A 19,845-nucleotide genomic window follows, 5' to 3' on the forward strand; every position below is an offset into this window, starting at 1 on the left:
CGGTCACAAGAGTTATGATTTGCAGTTGTGTGAACCCAGAGCTTTTTAGCACTTGATCTGTTCCCGGCGGACTGTTGAGAAATGGGTGTCTAACAAGCAGCTGAGCACCTTGTCCTTGGTATGCACTCTCCCACACACAAACACCGTACACATGCACCCAGATATATGTGCGGACATTGAAAAAGAGCGCTGCTTTCATTTGCATTCCTTTTGTTGAGTGTGATGTGCTTTATGCATTGATTTAGCTCTCCAGTGCTGAAGAAAGAGAAGGATATAATAGAAAAGATGCAGAGATCAATGTAAAAGAAGGGAGGGGGGGAGAGATTAATATGAAAAGAGATGAGTAAAGACTGATAGACGTATTGAAACCTGGCTGGAAAGTAGCTGCAGAACTTCTATCTCGCCTTAAGTTTGCCTGGTAATTTCTGGGGTTTTCAGTCACATCTTATTGGTGGTGTTATTGCTGTACTTTATCTCCTTTGCTTATGAGGGACTCCTCACGAAAGGCTTTGTGCAGCCAGGCAGGGCAGCACTGCCTCTGCCTTCGACGTGTGAGCAGTCGCGCCGAGGAAGGCGAGCTTTCCAGTGAGGCACATGTTTCCGTGGGTTGTTGGATGGGGGCCTCTGGGATGTGAAACACAAAATAAAGGCACAGGGCAGAGGAAAACAGAAAATAAACATATCTAACCCTTGAATTTACCACCGATTTCTGGCATGCTCGCAGCATTAGTCACCAGTGGTTGTTCAGAGAGAAGTATGATTTTAATTTGACAACGCTCTGTTAGCACCTTTTCTTTTGCTTCTGCTTGGCCCCAAATGTTTTTCTGCTACCTTACAAATCTGGATCTGTCATTCTCCTCCTCAGAGGCCTCTCTCTCCAGCTGTGAGCCTTACCTTTGTGGGAGCTCTATCCTTTACCTCTCCCATTATCCATAAATTAAGCATAGCACTTTCCCCTAATCTTATTGTTTGGAGGGCTGCATTGCATTCAGGGAAATGATTAATATTCATGAGCTTGCTATCTCTGTTTGGTGCATAATCCTCTGGGGAAATTGCAGTGTTAAATGAGTGACACAAACCTAATTTTATATGTCTTTTCTTTCCTTTCTTTCTTTTTCCTTTTTTTCCCTTTCTGACAGAGGAGTAATGTGCTTAAAATAAATTGATGGATGACCATCCATATTCATTGTGGGCATGCTTTGAGAGCGCGCCTCGCTCCCAGCCAGGCCCCCTCCCCTCCTCATACCCCTGCACGGGAACACGGCTTTGACTGCCGAAACCGCAGCCCCACGCAGCAGCAAATGGTGTTTTCTCCCACAAACACCAAATAGGCCCTGGCTGGCCCCACAGAGGGCTCTCAACAGAACAGCAGCACGGGAGAAACCCAGCCGCCCGGCGAGGGAAGCTCAGCATCTCACAGGACATCAATAAGAGCAGAGCATTGAGCAAGTAGCTTGGGAAGGAGTGCTGTCGATAAAGAAGCTGAGGATCTATAGCAGGATTTCATAACGGATAGCAATTAATTTACTGACTGGAGCTATTCAGATAATATTTGTGTGAATCCTTCAGCTTAAGGCAAATACTTTGAAGCTGACTGTTTCCTGCAGCTCATGGGAGTGTGGCTACATGTTCCAAAATGTCTAAGCACTCATTTGGCAAGTTAGTAACTTGCCAAATAACAGCATCGTCATAAAGTCTCTTAAAGTGATTTTCAGACTGTCATCATTAATAGTGCCGTCTTAGCAGGGCCAGCTGAACCACAGAGAAGAGAGCGCAGGCATCTCAGGCAGCAAAACGCTTTTTTGTGGGGGAGAGTGTGGGCTGGGGTGGCATTTGCCTACATTTTTCTCTCGGCCAGTGACTCCAGCCCAGCTCAATCCAGCTTTGGTGTTTAGGACATGGCTAGAGTGAGAGCCCAGCAGAGAATTGCTCCTCTGCTTGTTGCATCCCTCTCGCATTACTCTCTTTACGGATCAAAGAGGCTTCCACGGCTGGTCATGCTTCCCTCCTTAGAGCATCCTCCGTGACTCAACAGCGGCTTGCTGTGCTCAGAGGATGATGCTGAGCACAAGACCTGCCTTTGCAATAACATCCAACCACACACACAAACAAGATGTTTGTTTTCCTTAGTGAGTGGCATCAAAGTTGTGTGCTGTGTTTTGTTTTGTTTTGTTTTCTCCTGGGCTCCTTCCCAGCCTCTGAAGCAGGCGGGCCAGGTGTCGCAAAGGGCTGCTCCGGCCAGCCTTTTTGTGGTTGTAGTGGTTGCTGCCTTGTGCAACAGAAATCTCAAAATTTTCAGTTGAACAGTCTCCAAACGTAGCTAATAAGCCTGTGCAAGTCTGAGGAAATACTGAAGTATTATCAGCACTGCTTTTCTGATTTATTCGAACACACAGAGAGGGAAACAAGGGTAGGTGGAAGAGGAGGCGCGTTGTAGTGCTTTTCTAACATGCCTGGCGTGGGGGGAAGGCCGTGTTGGCTCCTGTTGGCTATCCGCAGAGCAGATAAGGTCTTCCTACCACTGCCAGCAATGCAAAATATCCTTTCTCTTAAGTGACAGAGGCTTGTGTTCTTGGAGGTGAAATATCAAGTTTCAGAGCCGGGCTCTGTGAGGGAGTTGTAATTGTATCTGTCTGCAGCACGCAGATCAATTGCATAATTATTGTGCTCTGACCGCTATATCATGCCGATGAGCCGAGTCACGCCAGACAAAGGACAAGCCCAGGAATGTATTTCCACAAAGCAGCTGAATTACCAGGGAGCCGTGCTCTGCAAGCACGTTATATCGGCCCCGCTAGGTTCAGGAGATGCTCAGACACAATTGTCATATTGTATGGAAAACAGCCTCCTGCGAGGCCCCTGGATGTTCCGCAGTAGATTGCAACACCCACGTTTACTTCATTTCCAAGGTGTCTGCTTTATTTCATTGAAGAAAAACGTCACAATTTATTGATACGCAACTTTATTCGCAGAGGTCTGCCCGAGCTCTGCGCGGTGGTTTTCCTCTTTGCAAATCAGGATATCCAGGAAGGAAAATAGCTCTCGACTGTTTTAATGCAGCAGGAAGTATCTCTGTCTCTGGCTTCTTCAGTGTTAGAGAAGAGATCAGCAGATACCCTGGCAGAAGGCCACGTTACTCACCCTGTTCCCACTGAAGCCAAAGGTGAAACGCTCACCGAAACAAATGGTGCAGGTTCTGCGATCACTCAGCCACTGGTCTCGTGTGAGCTGCGCTGGAGTTATTCCTGCTTTTGCAACAGAAACCTCTGGATGCTTTTCTTCTCATCTGTGGACACAAATACCAGTGCTGGAGATGCTGATTAGGTGACATGGGTAAAATCCCACTTCTACAGAAGCTGCTGACTTCGGCAAGCCTGTGATCTGACCCTCACCACAGCCAAAAGGGCCCGCATGCCTTTGCCTCCCTGCAAGGTCTGAACGGACCTTTCAGGGGTTAAAATGTGAAGCTCACTCTGTTCCAAGAATTTGTTACTCTGAGACAATGCTTCTGCATTTTTGTGTCCCCCCCTTTTTTCTTTTTTTTTTTTTTCTTTTTCCCTCGGACGAATAGTTATGTGGCATGAGGCTTGTTATAGTTGGAAGCATCCCTAAGTAAACAGCTGAGCTTAAAAATACTTCTTTTTTTTTTTTTTTTTTTTTTTTTTGTCTGGCCTTTAAAAAAAATAATTGTAGTTATTGCACAAAAGAAGACTATGCTGATGCCAATCACTGCATCCTAGCTGAAAACAGGAAGCCGCCCTGAGTGTCTGTCCCCAGCACTTTGACCATGCAGCTCGGACATTAAAAGCCTCATTGGAGGATGTGCCCTGTGCTATGAAGTGGATCTCTTTATCTCTCTCTCTCTCTCTCTCTCTCTTTTTTTTCTTTTTTAATGAGGTGGAAGGCTGCCTATCACAGATAAGTGTATATCCTGCATGTCTGCTTCCTGATGCGTTTCCGACTTGATTTGTGTCACTTGTTTTTTTCTGGCCTCGCTTTAGGCAGGTGATGGGGAGTTACCTGCTGGCCCTGGCAGGGTCTGGTAGGTGCTCCCTGGCCTCTATCCCAGTCCTCTTCCTTACCTGGTGCCTCTTTTATCTCCAAGCCCTGGAGGGGCTGTATTTTGGTGCAAAAGGCTGTGTTTCGCACTGGCTTGAGCATCTTTAAGAGGCAAAGACAAACAGAGCTCGCATCATTTTCTGTGCAATGCACAATAGCCCCACAATTGTTCCAGATCTTGAAGTCCAATTACAATTGGCAATTTTAGGAAACAAGCCAGGTCTTGCCGATGTTTCCCCCACAAATCCCCCTTCTCCAGGTTGATGGCTGCCATGTAGTGTTCAGCAATTCCCGAGTGTGACAAATTTCTCTGCTAAACCAGAGATTTCTTTCTTCCACTAGCCTAAAACAGGGGCAAGAGAGGGACTTTGGTTTGGCTCTGAAGTTTTGGTGCCTTCAGTGATGGTTTTGTCAGGGAAAAGGAGCTCTGACTGCCTGAATGAATACACGTTCCCCGAGTTCAGCTCAGGATCCTTCAACATCTGTTGTCAGTCCCCAGGGACGCTGTCTCTTGCTGCCAGGTGCTACGCCTGCAGACATTTTTCTGTTCTAGGTTTAAGCTGGATTTCCAGGCAACTGTTTTTTAATTTTTTGAAGTCATTTCTCCTTGAGGACAAATCAGATTTACTTCATGTTCTCTTCCTCCATACATTACTCAAATCAGATTCGATTTTAAAGTGAGAAGTCCGCAGTATTGATGAATGTATTCCATGGTGTGAGTGCCCAGCACATCACCATGGACTTCATCAGGTCTTTGTATCCTATAGAGCTCTGTGGAGACAAGAATTAGATTGTATTATCAAGGCCCTGGATGCATTTAACGTAACAGTAGGCAACAAAAGATCAGAAAAGGCCTTCTGCACCACTGTGGAAATAAAGATGCTTGCTGCTGCTTACAGGAGATACACCACTCCTGACACTGCCCTCCACAGCTCTGAGCCTGTAGGACTCTCTAGATTCAACTGATCTTTCACACTGCTGGTGGAAAGGGAAGAAGCCTGTTAGTTTATATTTTGTGAGGGCAGTCTTTGGAAGAAACAATCTGGTTGGTTTTCACTGTACTTATAAAAATGTGAAGCCTGACTTCTAACCTACCAAGCATCCCATGCCAGATCAGGAGGCAGAGCTGGTGCTCAGCACCTGCGGAAGGAAGAGCTGGCTGCCGTGGGCTGTATGTGGGCTCTTCAGGCCCCTCGTCAGTGCCTGGGAAGGATTTGGAAAAGTTCCCATCTTTGACATGACTCTGAGCAGGGGACGTGTCCCCTTTCCCCTACCATCTTTCACAGCACAAGGAGGTGAGCAGGTACCTCATCTGCTCTCGGTTTTTGGGCATGGGGCCATGCAGCCAGCAGACCTGGCGGCAGGGTGAGCGGCCATGCAGGTCAGTAAGGCTTTGTTAAGCATTTTTAGGCAGTCTCCATTTAATTCAGACATCTCAGTCTCTCCATTCGGTTCCTCCCTCGGGTTTTGCAGGCTCCGAGCAGACAGATTTATTGGGGTCTTAAGCATAATCAGGAACAAATTAGCCTCTGTTAGGATCACACACTGGCCTGGATCACAGCTATTCAAGGCTGCCTTCCCATCCATGTGCGCATGAATTAAGTCATCTGATTGGAGTAGGTCTTGAGTATTCTTTTATCCCAAACACATGATCTTATCAGAAGCCCATTACGTTTATCATCGCATTAGGAGGGAACATTTGGAGCCAGTGCAGGAGTATGTTGGCTATATAAATGTTGTGCTTACTTCAGTGCCTATCGTGAAAATAAGTCCGTGCTTCAGGGAGGCAAGGGAAACACTGTCTGAATATGTGTGCCTAAAATTAGGCTGTGAGTTTCTGGGTGTGTTTGCATCGGTGGGGTGGCTGCATCGGGGATGTGTAAAGAGAGCGTACATGTGTTTGTGTGTCAGTGCTTCTGTCGGTGTGGGTGTGTAGCAGGATGTATTTGGGTGCCAGTGTGTGTCACTGGAAGTGTCTATCTGACTGTGCATCTGTTCGTGGTCTGAAGGCTTGGTCTTTTTAATATGGTAGGTCTTTTGCTTTTCCTTTTTTTTTTTTTTTTTTTTTTTTCTTTTTACGGAAATAAGCCTCTTTTCATTAAATGACAAAGAAACTCTTTTTCCAAAAATAGATATTTTCATATGTTTGGGATTTGTTTTTGAGGATTTTTGATTGCTGACCGCAGTCTTCCCAGAGCCGAGCGTTTCTCAGAGATTTCTGCTGAGGCTCTCGCTCAAAGTGGGACACAGTGCTGCGAGGTGGGAGAGCTGCTTTGCTTCATCCCCCTGTTCCTGGGCACAGCAGAGTGCTGCCCTACACTTTGACAGCTCTCTGCAGAGACACGCAGAGCAAGAGATGCTTATGGATAAGGTGAGGGGAACCAAGAGCTAACCTCCGTTACACGGAGCTCTGCGCCTTCCTCGGGCTGACCAGGCCCAGGCCGCGTCTCTCCCACCCCACACTTGTGTGGTGCTGGGCCAGCACCAACAAACCCTGTGGAGCAATAAGGTGTGCAGCAAGGATGCCCAAATTGGGGCTCTGGGGGCACACACGGTTCACGAGCAGTTCCAGTGCCGTGTTCCCAGCAGGGCCAGTGTCGGATGATGGGCAGCAGGGCCCTGCTGGCATCAGGAGGAGGCTGGGCAGCGGGGCCACTGGGGCCGGCCCTGCTGGGTTGCATTAGAGCCCATCTGCACATCCACCCCGGCCCTCTCCCACCGTGGAGTAATGGGGCACCCTGGGGAGCCATTGTCAGCCTCGCCTGTGAAGCTCTCCCCCCGACCGCTGCTCCTCCGAGCTCTTCGAGGTGTGTGGTATATATATGGTGGCTCCCGGCCATATGAAGAGTTTAAGATGTGACTTGTAGGGTCAAGCAGTTTGGCCACCCCTGGAATATTAGCTCAGACACAGCGCTGCGCTCGCACGGCTGAACGGCTTCCAGGCTCACGCTGGCTCATTTTCGCCAGCTCGGAGTGCTGGCCCGGCAAACACACAGCTCCCCACAGTTGTCCACGTACACGAGTTGGCCGCAGAGGTCGTGATGAAAGGAAAGCAGAATGACCTTCTTCCCTGATAGGCTTCTCTGTTCTTTCGAGTTCACGCTCTCGTAAGCACCTAGAATTTTGCACGGGGGATTGGGAGGAGGGGAGGGGGGAAAAGAGCAAAAGTCATTAAATAATTGAATTGCAATAAACTGATTTTTTTTTCTGGCTCATGATGGTATTTCACTGTGTAAACTAGGAGGAAAAATAAACAGGGGATTTAGTAGTTTGGAAGTAGCTCAAAATTGAGCAGCCGTTGGATTTTCTGACACCTAGCTCAAGATAGTCCAATGCTACCGGCAGGACTCTCCTTAGGGATCGTTTCCATCAGCCCAGCTCGCAGCTCTGGCTAATTTCCTACCGTTTTTTCAGCAGGCTTATTTGCCAGACAAAAATACAACAGGCTGTCAGAACTGGATACCTCTGGGGACTGGCAATGATAATACAATACAAAATAGGATACCAACAGGTCAAAGGTTTCCATTTCACAGAGTACTCTAATGACTGAAAGTCATTATTGCTATGCAGTCTGTTTGAAAAGAGTAGATGGATCCTGGTTCAGTTTTTAATGGGCCAATGTTACAGAAACAACCTCAAAAATTTGGCATCTTTGTTGGCAGTCTCATTAGAGAAGCCACAGAATAAATGGACAAGGATAATAAAGTCTCCTGCTGCTTTTGATCCTTTCAGGTCAAATCTGAGTTATGCTGGTTGAAGCCGTGTGTGGATGTGGCAAGCTTACCCTCACACTATGTGGACTGTATCTGTGCCTTGCATAAACAGATCTGGTTGGCCCTTGGTCCTGTGGCTGTGAACTTGGCAGTTTTTGCCATCCCTAAATTCACAGATGCTGTTGTTGTTTTGCAGATATCTTTTAAGAACAAAAAGGGAAACATTGTAGACCAGACCCTCTGTTGGCTATCTTCCACCCAAGGCAGTGGAGTTATGCCAACACCCACATTGTCTTTCCATATATTTTCGATCTCTGCTTTCTTCTGTCTCCATCCTTTTAAATGGAGATAGATAAAAATAAGCAGAAAACCCTTCACATTGAGAAATGGTTTGAGGGTTTTGCCCAATAACAAAACTGACTAAAAACTGACTTTCTGAGAAGTGCCCTGCTGCTGGCCAGAAGTGACCGATGCTTTCACTCCCCAGTGATCTGGACCAGCAGATGCACCACCGCTGGTGTTACTAGATCCTAGCAACTCAGCCACGGACATGTAGCCATTTTTTGATTTCTCTTTGGTTTCTCCTGGCAGATGAACCCAGCAGGTGCTATTTCCATGATGGTGATGGAGTATGTGAGGAATTTGAGCAAATGACCAGCATCAAAGACTGTGGCGTTTACACTCCCAAAGGCTTCCTCGATCAGTGGGCTTCCAACGTCTCCGTCTCACACCACAGTGACCAGCAGTGTCCAGGATGGGTGGTCATCGGTCAGCCAGCAGCAACCCAGGTAAGGGAAGCAGATGCTGTTCCCTGTCCTAGAAGGTGGAGGCCAGCAAGGACAGTCATGAGCATAACTAGATGGTCAGCATTCATGTGTGATTTTACCCCTGTCTGTTATCCTGATACTTCACCAAAGGAGGTTTCTGATAGCAATTTCCCTGTTTCTGAGCCTGTTTAGTGGTGATGGAGTTGAAATTCAGTTCCAGTCACCCATCTGAACGCTGCCTGAAGTCATGGTCTGCTTGATTCAATAAGCTGTGCAGGAGTCACCTCTGGCTAACTAGCATCACCTAAAAGACTAGACAGGCTCTCTATAGCCAGCACAGGGTGCTATCTTGTGGCAATGAGTTCTGAAGGCTAATGCAGAATAATACAAAAGAGTGTTCTTTCTTTTTTAATAGTTTTGTGTTTTCTGCCTCCCGGATTCATAAAAGCACCCTATTGTTCTATTCTGAGAAAGGTCCCGTCCATTCCCAAAGCCATTCATTAGCTTTAACCCCTTTCTTACGTGTCTCCTTTGTAACATAAATAGCTCCAGTTACCATAACTTTACCTTTTGTCTCCCTGAGAGAATTAGATCCAAATGAGTTCAAAAAGACATTAGATAAATGCCTGGAAAACAGAGCTGTACACGATGCAGATGCAACAGTCCAGATGCAACACTCTGACTCAGGAAAGCCCGCATTGCTTGCTGTTTTTTTTGAGGATACAGCAAGAAAAAGATCATCATATACAAGAGCTACATTGTATATTCCACCTTCAGCATCCACCAGTGTCCCTCGCTAGACAGAGCAGTGGATCAGATGGACTTTGGGTTTGATGCAGCCAAGTTGTTCTTGCAGTCTAACTGTCAGGGAGGTGTCCTGAGTGGGCAGTGCAGAGAGGAATGCAATGTCACAGATATGACAAGCAGATTTCTCCGTGAATAGTAAATGCTAAGCATTTCCAGTTGGCTTGCAAGAGAAAACATCTTTATCCAAGAGACTTGGCCTTGTTCACATAGCACAAGTCTGTAACAAATTAATGACCAGGTCATTTTTAAACGTACAAAGCGTGGTTAGCTGGCATAGTACCAAGACAGAATCCTGAGCCCAGTATTGCCTTTTTGTCATGGTCATATTTATTATTTCACACTGTAAAAGGAACTTTCCTCTGCACCCCTACCAGTGCCTTAGCTTCTTTCTCATTTGATCTCCCTGGGCTGTAGTACTGTCCAAAGCCCACTGTCTCTAGTTCAGGTGCAGTTCAATGAGCATGTCCCCAAGTCCTCTGTCCCCATGCTGCCACTGGGATTTCCTGCCCTGATTTTCTCCTAACACACTGGGAGAGATGCAGCCACGCTGAGCAGTAGGACCGTACAACATATGGTCATGTGGTGGAGAAAACACCACCACGTGCACACCCAACAGAAAGCCCTGCTGTGTAGCCACAACTCAAGCATGTTTGTTGTACCCAGATGAGATGAAGTTGTCACAGCCTCGTTAAAAGAAAAAAAAAAAAAAAAGCACACCAAAAACAAAAACCAAGCTGTTGTATTTATAGGCAGAGCACTAGCATATCACACACTGGTGGAGTGAATGGGAACATGCCTCCTGTTATTGGCTGGCCCCTGGGGAGATAACAGTGTGCTATTTACTTCCAGCAAGAGGAATTTGTGCTTTAGCTCAGCTGGTCATATTACACCCGTTTGAGTGTATGGGGTTCATTGACCTTTTTAATCATATATGTTGAGAGTCTTTGTTTTCCCCAGGAACAAGACAGGCTTGTAGCTTGTGGAAGAGCACCTGACTTGTCACTCTGGAGAGGTTAGGTGGGGCAGCAGGTCATCACTGTGTTGGCTAGCAGAGTGCTTGAGATGAAAATTAACCTAAGATCTCCCCTAATCACCATGTGTAATGATCACTGGTGTGTAAACATGTTTGGCTTCATTATCTGTGCAAGCACTGAGCCTTAGGGTTTTTTGTATTGATGAAAGGAGCACCTTTCCTCACCCAGATATCTTTCAGAGTAGGTTGTGTGCTTGCTGATGTTGTGCAAACTTTTCATGTTGTTGCTGGGTAGTTTCCTGATTAATCAGAGTGGCATTTGTGTTGGCTTCTCATCAGGAATGCCATGAAAGATATGTTTGAGTGCAGTGCACAGCAATATACAGAATACATAAGCTGCCTGTTTGTTAGCTATCCCTGTTCCTCATAATTGCCCTGGTATTCTCAAAGTGCTTTAGAGCGTTTTAAGTATGTCCTTCACGATTTAAAACGTTTTCTCATCCTTAGCTATCTCAAGACCTGTTTCTCTGCATGCCTGTATTTCTGCCTTAGTTCTGCAGAGGCTGTTCCTGAGGACCACATTTGGTGCTGTGGTGCTGCTCAGCAATATCAGCCTGCCTGCACTTGTTTACTCTTGGAGGATTGTTTGTGAGCAAAAGCCAGAGTGCACTTGTTATTGTAGGGCTCCTTCTGCAGACTGACCACCCCAGGCCTGTCTGCAGAGCTCGCTAACACGTTGCCTGTTTCCACAGAGTTGCTTGTGTCTTAGAAATAGGATGTATGCACTTGCTTGTTATTGCGAGATGGATCTTACATGTGGCTTTGTTACTTGTTAGTATGAGGCTGCTGAATGGCAACATACTAAGAGAGCAGAAAAAAAAACACACAGTATAAGATTTGTTTTGAACAACAAAATGCTTACAAAGAATGACACAGTCTTGGCAAACAGATACACATTTGAAAAATGGAAAGGTCACACAGCCCCCCCCCCTTTAAACAATCGCTCTTTCTGCAGAAGCAAGACTGATAGACAGCCACTTCTACTTTCCTGGCAGCCACTCTTCAGTGCTGATTAAGAAATATTCACAGTACTGACAGCATCATATTTAAAGCCAAAGAGGACCAGTCAGCAGCATCACACCAGCACGGAAATGTGAGCACCATCACAGGGTATTTTTACAGTTTGATTTCTAATCTGGCATCCTCGGCAGGTCTCGAAGCAGACGCTGCTCAGTACCTGTTATCGACTGCAGGAGGAATTCAGCAATAAGGGCTTTGCATGCTCTTGGGCCACTTTTTTCCTTACTGCTCTTGCTGTGAGTTTGTAAACAGCCTCTCCTTGCCATCCGCTGCATGTGAAATATTATCAGTGTTGATGTACTGGTTGTGTGGGGTTTTCTACAGCACTGTTTATTTCTCAGGGCCTTTCTTGTGCTAAAGATTATTGATGCTAGCATTAAGTCATCAGCTGGTATACTCTGGCAAGGACTACAAAAAGGCAGTAGTGCTGGGCAGATTTATACCAGCTGACGGGCAGATCCAGTAGGCATAAATAGAAAGACAAAGGGTGCTCAGACCAATCTGTTTTGTGAATAGCTGCAATTTTTATTTTTATTTTTTGCACTGGAAGTCCCCAGGGACTTGTTTCCCCGACCAGTTCATACTCAGCCAGGGTCAACCTTGTTACGAGCAGGGGTGGGGAGGATGTGGCCTCCTACCACCAAGATAAGCACTCCTGGGCTTGGCAACGTGCGAGTTTAAGGAGCCATCTCATGGCCTCCGTGGGCAGTCCCGCTTGTGTCACCACCGGTGAAGATGTGTGGATGAGGACAGTTAAATAAGAAAGTGTGGTGTGGATTAGGTCACGGTACAAGGGTGGCTGTCCCATGGGGTTCATGGATTCAGGTCATGTAGTGGCAGCCTCCATGCTCTCCCTGCACACTGATTTTGTTCCGATGTGTTAGCATGTTTGGTAGTCTCGCTTTCCTTCTGGAGTAAGTTGTCCTGAGCATGAATGCTTTGGATATTTTTTTACATGTCTTATCTGTACAGATGTGCCTTTGTGGGAAGCCTCTGCCAGGCTTGTTTGGGGAGGGCTCTTCACCCCTGACCCCACGGTTTGGGTGAGAGGGAGGTGGGTGGCCGCGGGGCTGGAAGTGCCATTTCTCCTTCCCTCTTGCTGGTGGGAATCCAGTGGATTCATCTGAAGTTCACTTTTGGCCTCTATAATAGACAGGTGTAGGAAGGGACTAATGGCTCAGCAGGTGGCTTACTGCTGACCTGGTTACTCCTGTCACAGTAGCTCAAAACTTGGAAGTTGGGGTTTACATCAGCAATTTAGAGGGGCAGTCCCTCAACAGCTCTGTCTTTCAGTGTATTTCCTCCCAGTTGCACAGAAGCTGTTTAGTTTAAGTCACCATATACATATATATATATATTATTTTTTTTTTAATTATTTTTTTTTCTTCCCTATGCCGTTGCCAGTTCCTGGTTTTCTCCTGTACAGGAAAAGCTGCACAGCTTAGGCACAGTTAATGAGAAGGGGACTCTTCCTCAAGGCTGCTGGGCACACAGATCCTGGGATTCATTTTTGTTCCCAGACAAACCCACCCCCTTCTCCCCCTGGGTACCCCACAGGGGCTGCCATGGAGTAAGAAGCTGTGGAAAAGGATTCTTATTACATCTTTCCCACAAACTGAGGCCCCCTCCTGCCCCTATTACAGTTCCCACAATTGCACTCATCCAGACTCACTGCAACAAACCTATTCTTCAGCCGGCCATAGAAAGATGTCTAGAATTGCAGCATGTCTGAAATTTCCCACAAAAGAAGAAGGCAAGAGCACGAAAATATTCTGAGTACTGGAAGAAATAACATGGCAGAGCGAGGGCTCCAAGGCTGGTAAGAAAATACTGTGACAAAATTGAAGAGGAAAATGATGAAGTTCTCTGCCACGCAGTTTTACTTTGACTAATAAATATAACTCTGAAGATAGTTCCCCAAAGATCCAGCAAAGCCAACAAATAGGGTAATCTTGAACAGGAGTGGGAAGAGAGGAAACCTGCAACTTTTAATGGAGAAGCCATTCCTCTCCTTTGGGGTGATCTTGCTGAGAAGTGGGAGGGTGTGTGTCTGTCGGCTCTGCAAGTGGCCCTTTTTGAACTTCCCAGTTCACAGCCAAGTCCTGTTGCTCTTCAACGGTAAGAGTTTTGTTGTGGTCAGAGGGATAAAAAAATCCCCATTTTTAATAAGATGATTTGCTTCGCAAATGTCTCTGTTATTTATAGCCTAGCCAGCCTTTGAACCACTAATCTCAGGAGGTCGAGTACAAAATCCCACTAAGAGAATCTGTTAATGGAGGAACCATGAGTGATCAGAGACCAGTTCTGGAAAAAGATGAACTGGACACTGTGCACAGGCCGCCGCAAGAGGAATGTAGGTTTGCTGTACTCATCTGAGCACATTTCCAGTACCGGCTGGTGCACCAAAAGGCTTCAGCTTAGCTTACAGATTCCCCAGGTCTAAAATTAGTACAAGGGAGCCCAAAACATAGTCTCTCTTTTAGCCTTCCCCCAGATACTACAGACCAGACAGTTTGGTCTTTCACCTGAAGGCTGGGGAGTTGCACCACGAGCCTGGCACCAGGCAAATTCAGGCTGGGGAACTCTGAGGAACATGCCTCCCTTTGTCTTAAATGATGCTATTTTTCATATCTCTTTAATGAACAGGGATTAATTAAGCCTTGTCACAGCCACATTGCCTGGTTTCTGTTCCATTTAATATAGGTGGAAACCAGAGCACACAAAGATAAAGCTGCGGTTTGAGAATTAAACCTCAGTTCCCCACGGAGACATTGCAGGCACTGGGCATTATTGGGCCCAGGTGTCCCCAGGACTAGGAAGCTCAGGAGATCTCAAAAGGGAAATGTTCATATCTTGTATAAGAAGAAAACTCTGTTCAGGGCCTGCTGACAGTTGGTGTCTGGGAACACAGATCTGGAATGGATTCCGGGATCATTAAATCCACTGTGTGTTAGCTTTGTCAGCCTCCTCACATCATCCGGTGCGTGAATTAACCAGATTTTATCCTCACACAGTTGGGCTTGTTCCCATTGCAAAATGACTGGAAAATAATTCCACCAAGTCCTTGCTCTAACAGCTAGAAACCTTGTTTCCCACCTGTGTTGATGGGAAAGCTGGGTTTTGCAACCCTCTTGTCAAAGGAGGTGATGTTGTTTGCCTGGGGATTTCCTCTCATCTTTATTCACGTCTGCGTTGCTGCTTTGCCTCGTTGGAGCAAGTGGTCCATACAGAGGGTTTGCACCAAGGTGAGGGATGCTCCAAAGATCTGTGCTGCGCCTCCTGCTCAGAAATGATCCCAGTGTTCTGAATATAAAGAGAGAGAGAGAGAAATGAAATTTCTAGCTAGGCTGGCTTGAAAAGACTTTGTTGCAGTGAGCTGATTGAGAAAGAGCATTACCTTAAAGGTGCTCCGGGGCCAGCTGGAGAAAAAGGGATGCTGCCCATCACCTGGCTGCCTGTTCCCTGCTAGGAAGAACAGCGATTCAGTGATTCCCTGCCTCTCGCCCCCCATCCCCATGCCTTTCAGTGCTCCTCTGCTCAGGGCAGTAGTAAACCAGCAGACCCCATGCCTGATGTCGTAGCCTCTGGATGATTTGTGTATGGGGAGGACAGAGAGAACACAATGAGATGTCAGAGGAGATTCCAAGCAATTTTGCCAAGCACTCAAGGGATTTTTTTCTTTCCACTCCCCTCCCCCACTAGTTTTTAGAATAATTTTTCAAGAGCACATATGCAAGTCATCTAAGGGGAACAGAACAGTGAGTACCAGGGGCTGGTACACTGTGTTCCCTTTGTGTACTGTACAGAAAATAGATAAAAGAAACAAAGGATGATGCAGAGAGCAAAGCAGCCATCAGTACTCTCAGAGAGGTTCGGTCTGACCTTTTCAGAGATGAAGGTCAAACCAAAAATCCTCAGGTGCCGGAAATTGGTCCTGTCTCTTCCTAGGACCAGGAGACGCTCACCGCTAACGAAACGAGAGCAGAATTCCATCCCGTTTGTTGTTGCTGAAGGCGAGGAGAAGAAAGGCAAGAAAGGAATATTGTCTTGGATAATAAGAAGGATTATGTGCTTCTTTAGGAAGTGACTGACCATTTTATGATCATATCTGCTGTACACCCAGCCACCCACCCAGATTACACGCTGTAATTGAAAACAGCTTGGACCCCCCAGCATCAGCTAGCTGGAAAGCCGGACCCTGCGACAACGGCGGTGCTCGTTAGCATGCACTCTTCTGAAAGGAGACCCCCCTCCTCGGCCCTTGCCCCTCAACCTGCCAGTCTCTCTGTCTGCTGCTGCTGCTCCCCATCCTTTAGATGCAGAGCATGTCCAGCCATAAGCGTGGGATAGCTCTCCTGCATCCCATCCGGGTTGTTTGTCTTGGGTCCCTCTCCATTCAGAGCCGAATGATTTTGCATAAATGCATCGACACGTCTGCTTTGTTCATGCATGAAGGCTTCTCGGCATTTCTCATCCCACCCCCGCCCTGGCCGTCTTCTCCCTACCCCCCTGGCATGTAGCTTCACCAGCTTTTGCATGATTTCCCTGTGCAACAGTGAATAAACCTGCCCGAAGGATTGACAGTCAATCGAGCACGGTTAAAAATACCCAGGCAATTATTTTGGATAGAATTAAAACATGATCGGAAGGAGAGAACGGAAAAGGGTGCAGGAGTGAAACCGTAACATCCTTTACTATGTAATTTGGTTTCATGTTCTGCACAAGAAAACATGTAAAATATGTAAACAGAGCTCTCCAAGATTGTAATGTAGCTACAAAGCCACAGATATACAGGCAGGCAGGGTGCTATTCTTCAGCAGAACGGAATGCCATCCTCAAAACCACACGATCATTTCTTTAAGCCTGAAAGTAAACTTTCTCATGCCAGTAGCAGAGAATTTATTTTTTCTTTTAAATGAAGGATTGTCTGCACTACTTGTTCGAAGTACTGTAGACATTTTAGCCCACATTGTCATAAGAGACCTCATATTTTGAATGCCACTCAATTTTGGGGTGTTCATCTCTAGATGTCTCTAAAAGGAATGATTTTCAGAGGATAGCGCTTACCCAGCACCGTCCTGAAGGCACACCATAACAGAAAGTCTCTTTATTCAATCCCTCTGTCCCCACCTGCAAATAAATAACTTTAATAATAATAATAATAATGATAATAATAATAATAATAATAATAATAAACAACTTAGGGACCGTTTGGATAAATTCTTGAGCTGCTCTAATTTCCTGGATCGTGCTGCCTTAGTTAGAGCCATGGCTGTTGAGGAACCTCAAATTAGTGCTCATTTTTGGAAACAGTGTCTGTAAATTTTAAGGATCACTCTTTCCTTTGAGGTCGGTGACTCCGGTAAGCAGGCACGATTCCCCTGCCTGGCAAATGTGCCCAGCTTCTCCTGGTACCAGCAGTTTTTCACCCTGGTTTTCCACCGAAGCCTCAAGGTCTGGTTGCAAGCTTTAATGGGTTCCAGGAAATTGTAATTTGCATGATCAGTGCTGGTATCTGCATATGCATGTACCTACTGACTGGGAGGAGCCTTCATTTCAGGAGAACATAGAGCTCTGCTAGCCATGGTGGTCATTGGACCCAAAGGCTTATGCTTAGCACTTTGGGCACTTTTTTTAAATTTTTATTTTCCTAGTTTTGGTAATTAACCCTTGCAAGCAAGTCCCTTTTCACACAGTGAAGCTGAAGCATGGGGTGGAGATGATTTATCCAGGGTTGCGAGGTGCTGATCTGGTGACCAGGTGTGTCCCTGTGACTTGCCCACAGCCCTGGCCAGCCCCTCCATGGGTTCCACCCCAGTGAATGGTGTGCTTTTGTGCAGCTTAGAGTCTTAAAAAATAACAATGATGAGCATCCTATGAAGGCAGTGAAGGCCAAATTCCAAGGTGTTTGGGCATTTACTTCTAATTAATCCGAATCCTTGGGTTTAGGATTTATGGAAGTGCCTAAGCATCTAGCTGCCATTGGGTTTCTAATAAGCCATGTGCTTTTGAAGACCCCATTTGGACCTCAATTTCACGTTTCTCCATCTAAATATCTTTGAAAATCTGCCCTTCTTGCAAAGCAGATCTCTTCCTGGTGCACTGTGACCTTTATCTGCTGGAAAAGGAAAGCCTCACTCTGTGGAAGCTCTGCTTTGTCCCAGTAGCTGTCTGTGGTGGGAAGGACTAGAAAGAACGGCCTCAAGTTGTGCCATGTGTGGTTTAGGTTAGAAATTAGGAGACATTTATTCTCAGAAAGAGCAGTCAGGCATTGGGACAGGTTGCCCAGGGAGGTGGTGGAGGGTGGAGTCACCGTCCTTGGGGGTGTTCAAGGAGAGGTTGGACGTGGTGCTTGGGGACAGGGTTTGGTGGTGACAGTGGTGGTAGGGGGATGGTTGGACCAGATGATCTTGGAGGGCTTCTCCAGCCCTTATAATTCTGTGATTCTGTTCTATGACTTGGCCGTGGTGAGTTCCTCCATCCCCATGGTGATGGTGAGGGTGCAGAAGCTGTGAGCTTGCTCTCACAGGTGGTGCTCGTGCTGCAGTCCCCCCATCTGCTCCTCCTGTGAGCAGCCAGGAGGTTCTGCCAACCCTGCCAGCCTGGCACACGTGAGGAGGAAACGCTCCATGTGGTCTTTGGATTCTCCCTGCTAGAGCTGGTTTTTTTTCAGAGCAACCAGGGCTCCTTGAGGTTGGAGGAAGGCTGTGGGCTCCCCCAGGTACCTGCAACCAACACTTTGGGTGGATGCAGACATGTGGGCTGGAGGAAACATGTGGCTGCTGCTCTGTGTCCAGCACACTCCGAGGGATTTGCTGGTGCGGCGTTACTCAGCATGGGGACACCTTCTGATTTACATGCCATGAGTTGTGTTTTCAGGTACTGAGAAAAAAAAAAAAGCCACAGACTGGTTTAACCTTAATTAAAACACGCTGAGGTAGAGCTGAGGAGCTGGGTAGGAAACCGAATGGCTTTCTGACCACTGACATGGAACCGTAGTGGGCTCCCATACCAACACTCCCTGTGAGCGCTGCTGCAGCCTTCCCTGGCGCTGTTAAACTCAGAGCCTCTTCCCAATGCATCATCTCCCTGGATGTAACCAATTAAAGCCTGTTGACAGGCTGGAGCAGACTTATCCCCTTAGGAGTTGAGGCATACGTATGTCTTCATATAGGGAAGGACAGCAACTGGGTGTCTGGCTGGCTTGCTGGGAGCGTGGCGTGGAAAGCTGAGCAGCTCCAGGAGGGAAGGGGAGAGGATAATTTGCACCCCCAGTTCTCCCTGCCCATGGAAGAGCAGCATGTTGAGGGTTGCGTGCGGTTTTTGCAGTGTGTTTACATGGTACATAACCCTAAACAAAGCCGAAAAGCATGACTTTAACTCTGGAAATAAAAGTGCTGGAAACCCCTCGGTTTCTGCACATGAGAAAGTTTTGTTCTTTAAACGCACAGATGTTTTCAAAAGAAAAATTGCTCTTTTGACCTTTCCTGAATGCGATCATGTGGTCACAGCTGACATTAACCACTGCAGGGCTGCTTGCTCCAGCCACAGACAAAGCTTGGCGGGCCATCTTCTGAGCTCCTGGTGGCACCTGCGTTGTCTCACATCCCTTGGAAGCTGCTGCTGGGCCCCGGCTGCGCTTCGGGCAGCTCAGGGGATGTGGGACCAGGGGTAGGTAGGGTCTGCTCCTATGGTGCATGAAAACAAGCATTATGGTTTTCTCCTCTTTGCTACTTGAAAAAGGTGTGCCTTAATTTTCCTTCTGTTTGCCCATCTCCCTGTCCGAAACGTTGCCCGAGTGCTCTCAAGCATCCCCGTATGCCCCAGCCAGCAGCACATTACTCTGAATGGTTGAAGCTGCAATTCTTTAGGGATTCATTGTTGTTGCTTTTGGTCTTTCTCTAACGAGCTGTGTGCTTTCTTCATTCAAGCAAATTTACAGGACCAGCTCTGGGAAGGAAGGAGGGGATGTTACCAAGTGGATTGTAACAAGCCCAATCCTGCTTTGCCTTGCAGGGGTGCCAAACCAGCAAAACTACAATGAATCCAGTCGGATCCACCAATAAAATAATAAAAAAATACACTTAAGGTCCTCCCAATATGTGGCACACATTCTGCCTTTGACAGCTTGATTTCCTGGTGCCAGCTGCTCCCAAACGAAAAGCTCCAGTCAAAGGGAAAAAAAAAATAGAAAAGAAAAAAAGCCTTTGCTCTACTCATCAGTGGCAAAAGCTTATGGAATGGGATTGTTTTCCTTTGCCGCAGCCCCCCCACGGCCAGCCTTGGCCCGCAGATATGTGCGAGCTTTGCTGTAGTGGACCTAGCTGGTTCAAGTTAGAGACAGGCAGTTCGGGAACCCGAGTGTGCAGCCAACAATAATGTTCTGGCTACTGTATTTGTTTAACCTCGCTCTCCAGTGGATGGATATACAGTCTGCTAAAGCACT

The 19,845-nt window shown here is 46.9% G+C and overlaps 1 protein-coding gene across 1 annotated transcript in view; it reads left to right on the forward strand.

Annotated features, from left to right (window-relative positions):
* The window catches only part of PAPPA (pappalysin 1), a gene marked incomplete at both ends in the record, with an annotated part of 177,212 nt that overhangs the window by 96,492 nt on the left and 60,875 nt on the right, over nt 1-19,845 (forward strand). Inside the window, one exon of the mRNA XM_084299267.1 lies at nt 8,364-8,560. Within this exon, the coding sequence (XP_084155393.1) occupies nt 8,364-8,560 (197 nt within the window). The remainder of the gene's footprint in view (nt 1-8,363; nt 8,561-19,845) is intronic.

The sequence above is a fragment of the Netta rufina genome (assembly GCF_964035555.1).
Source record: "Netta rufina genome assembly, chromosome: 20".
Lineage (NCBI taxonomy): Eukaryota > Metazoa > Chordata > Aves > Anseriformes > Anatidae > Netta > Netta rufina.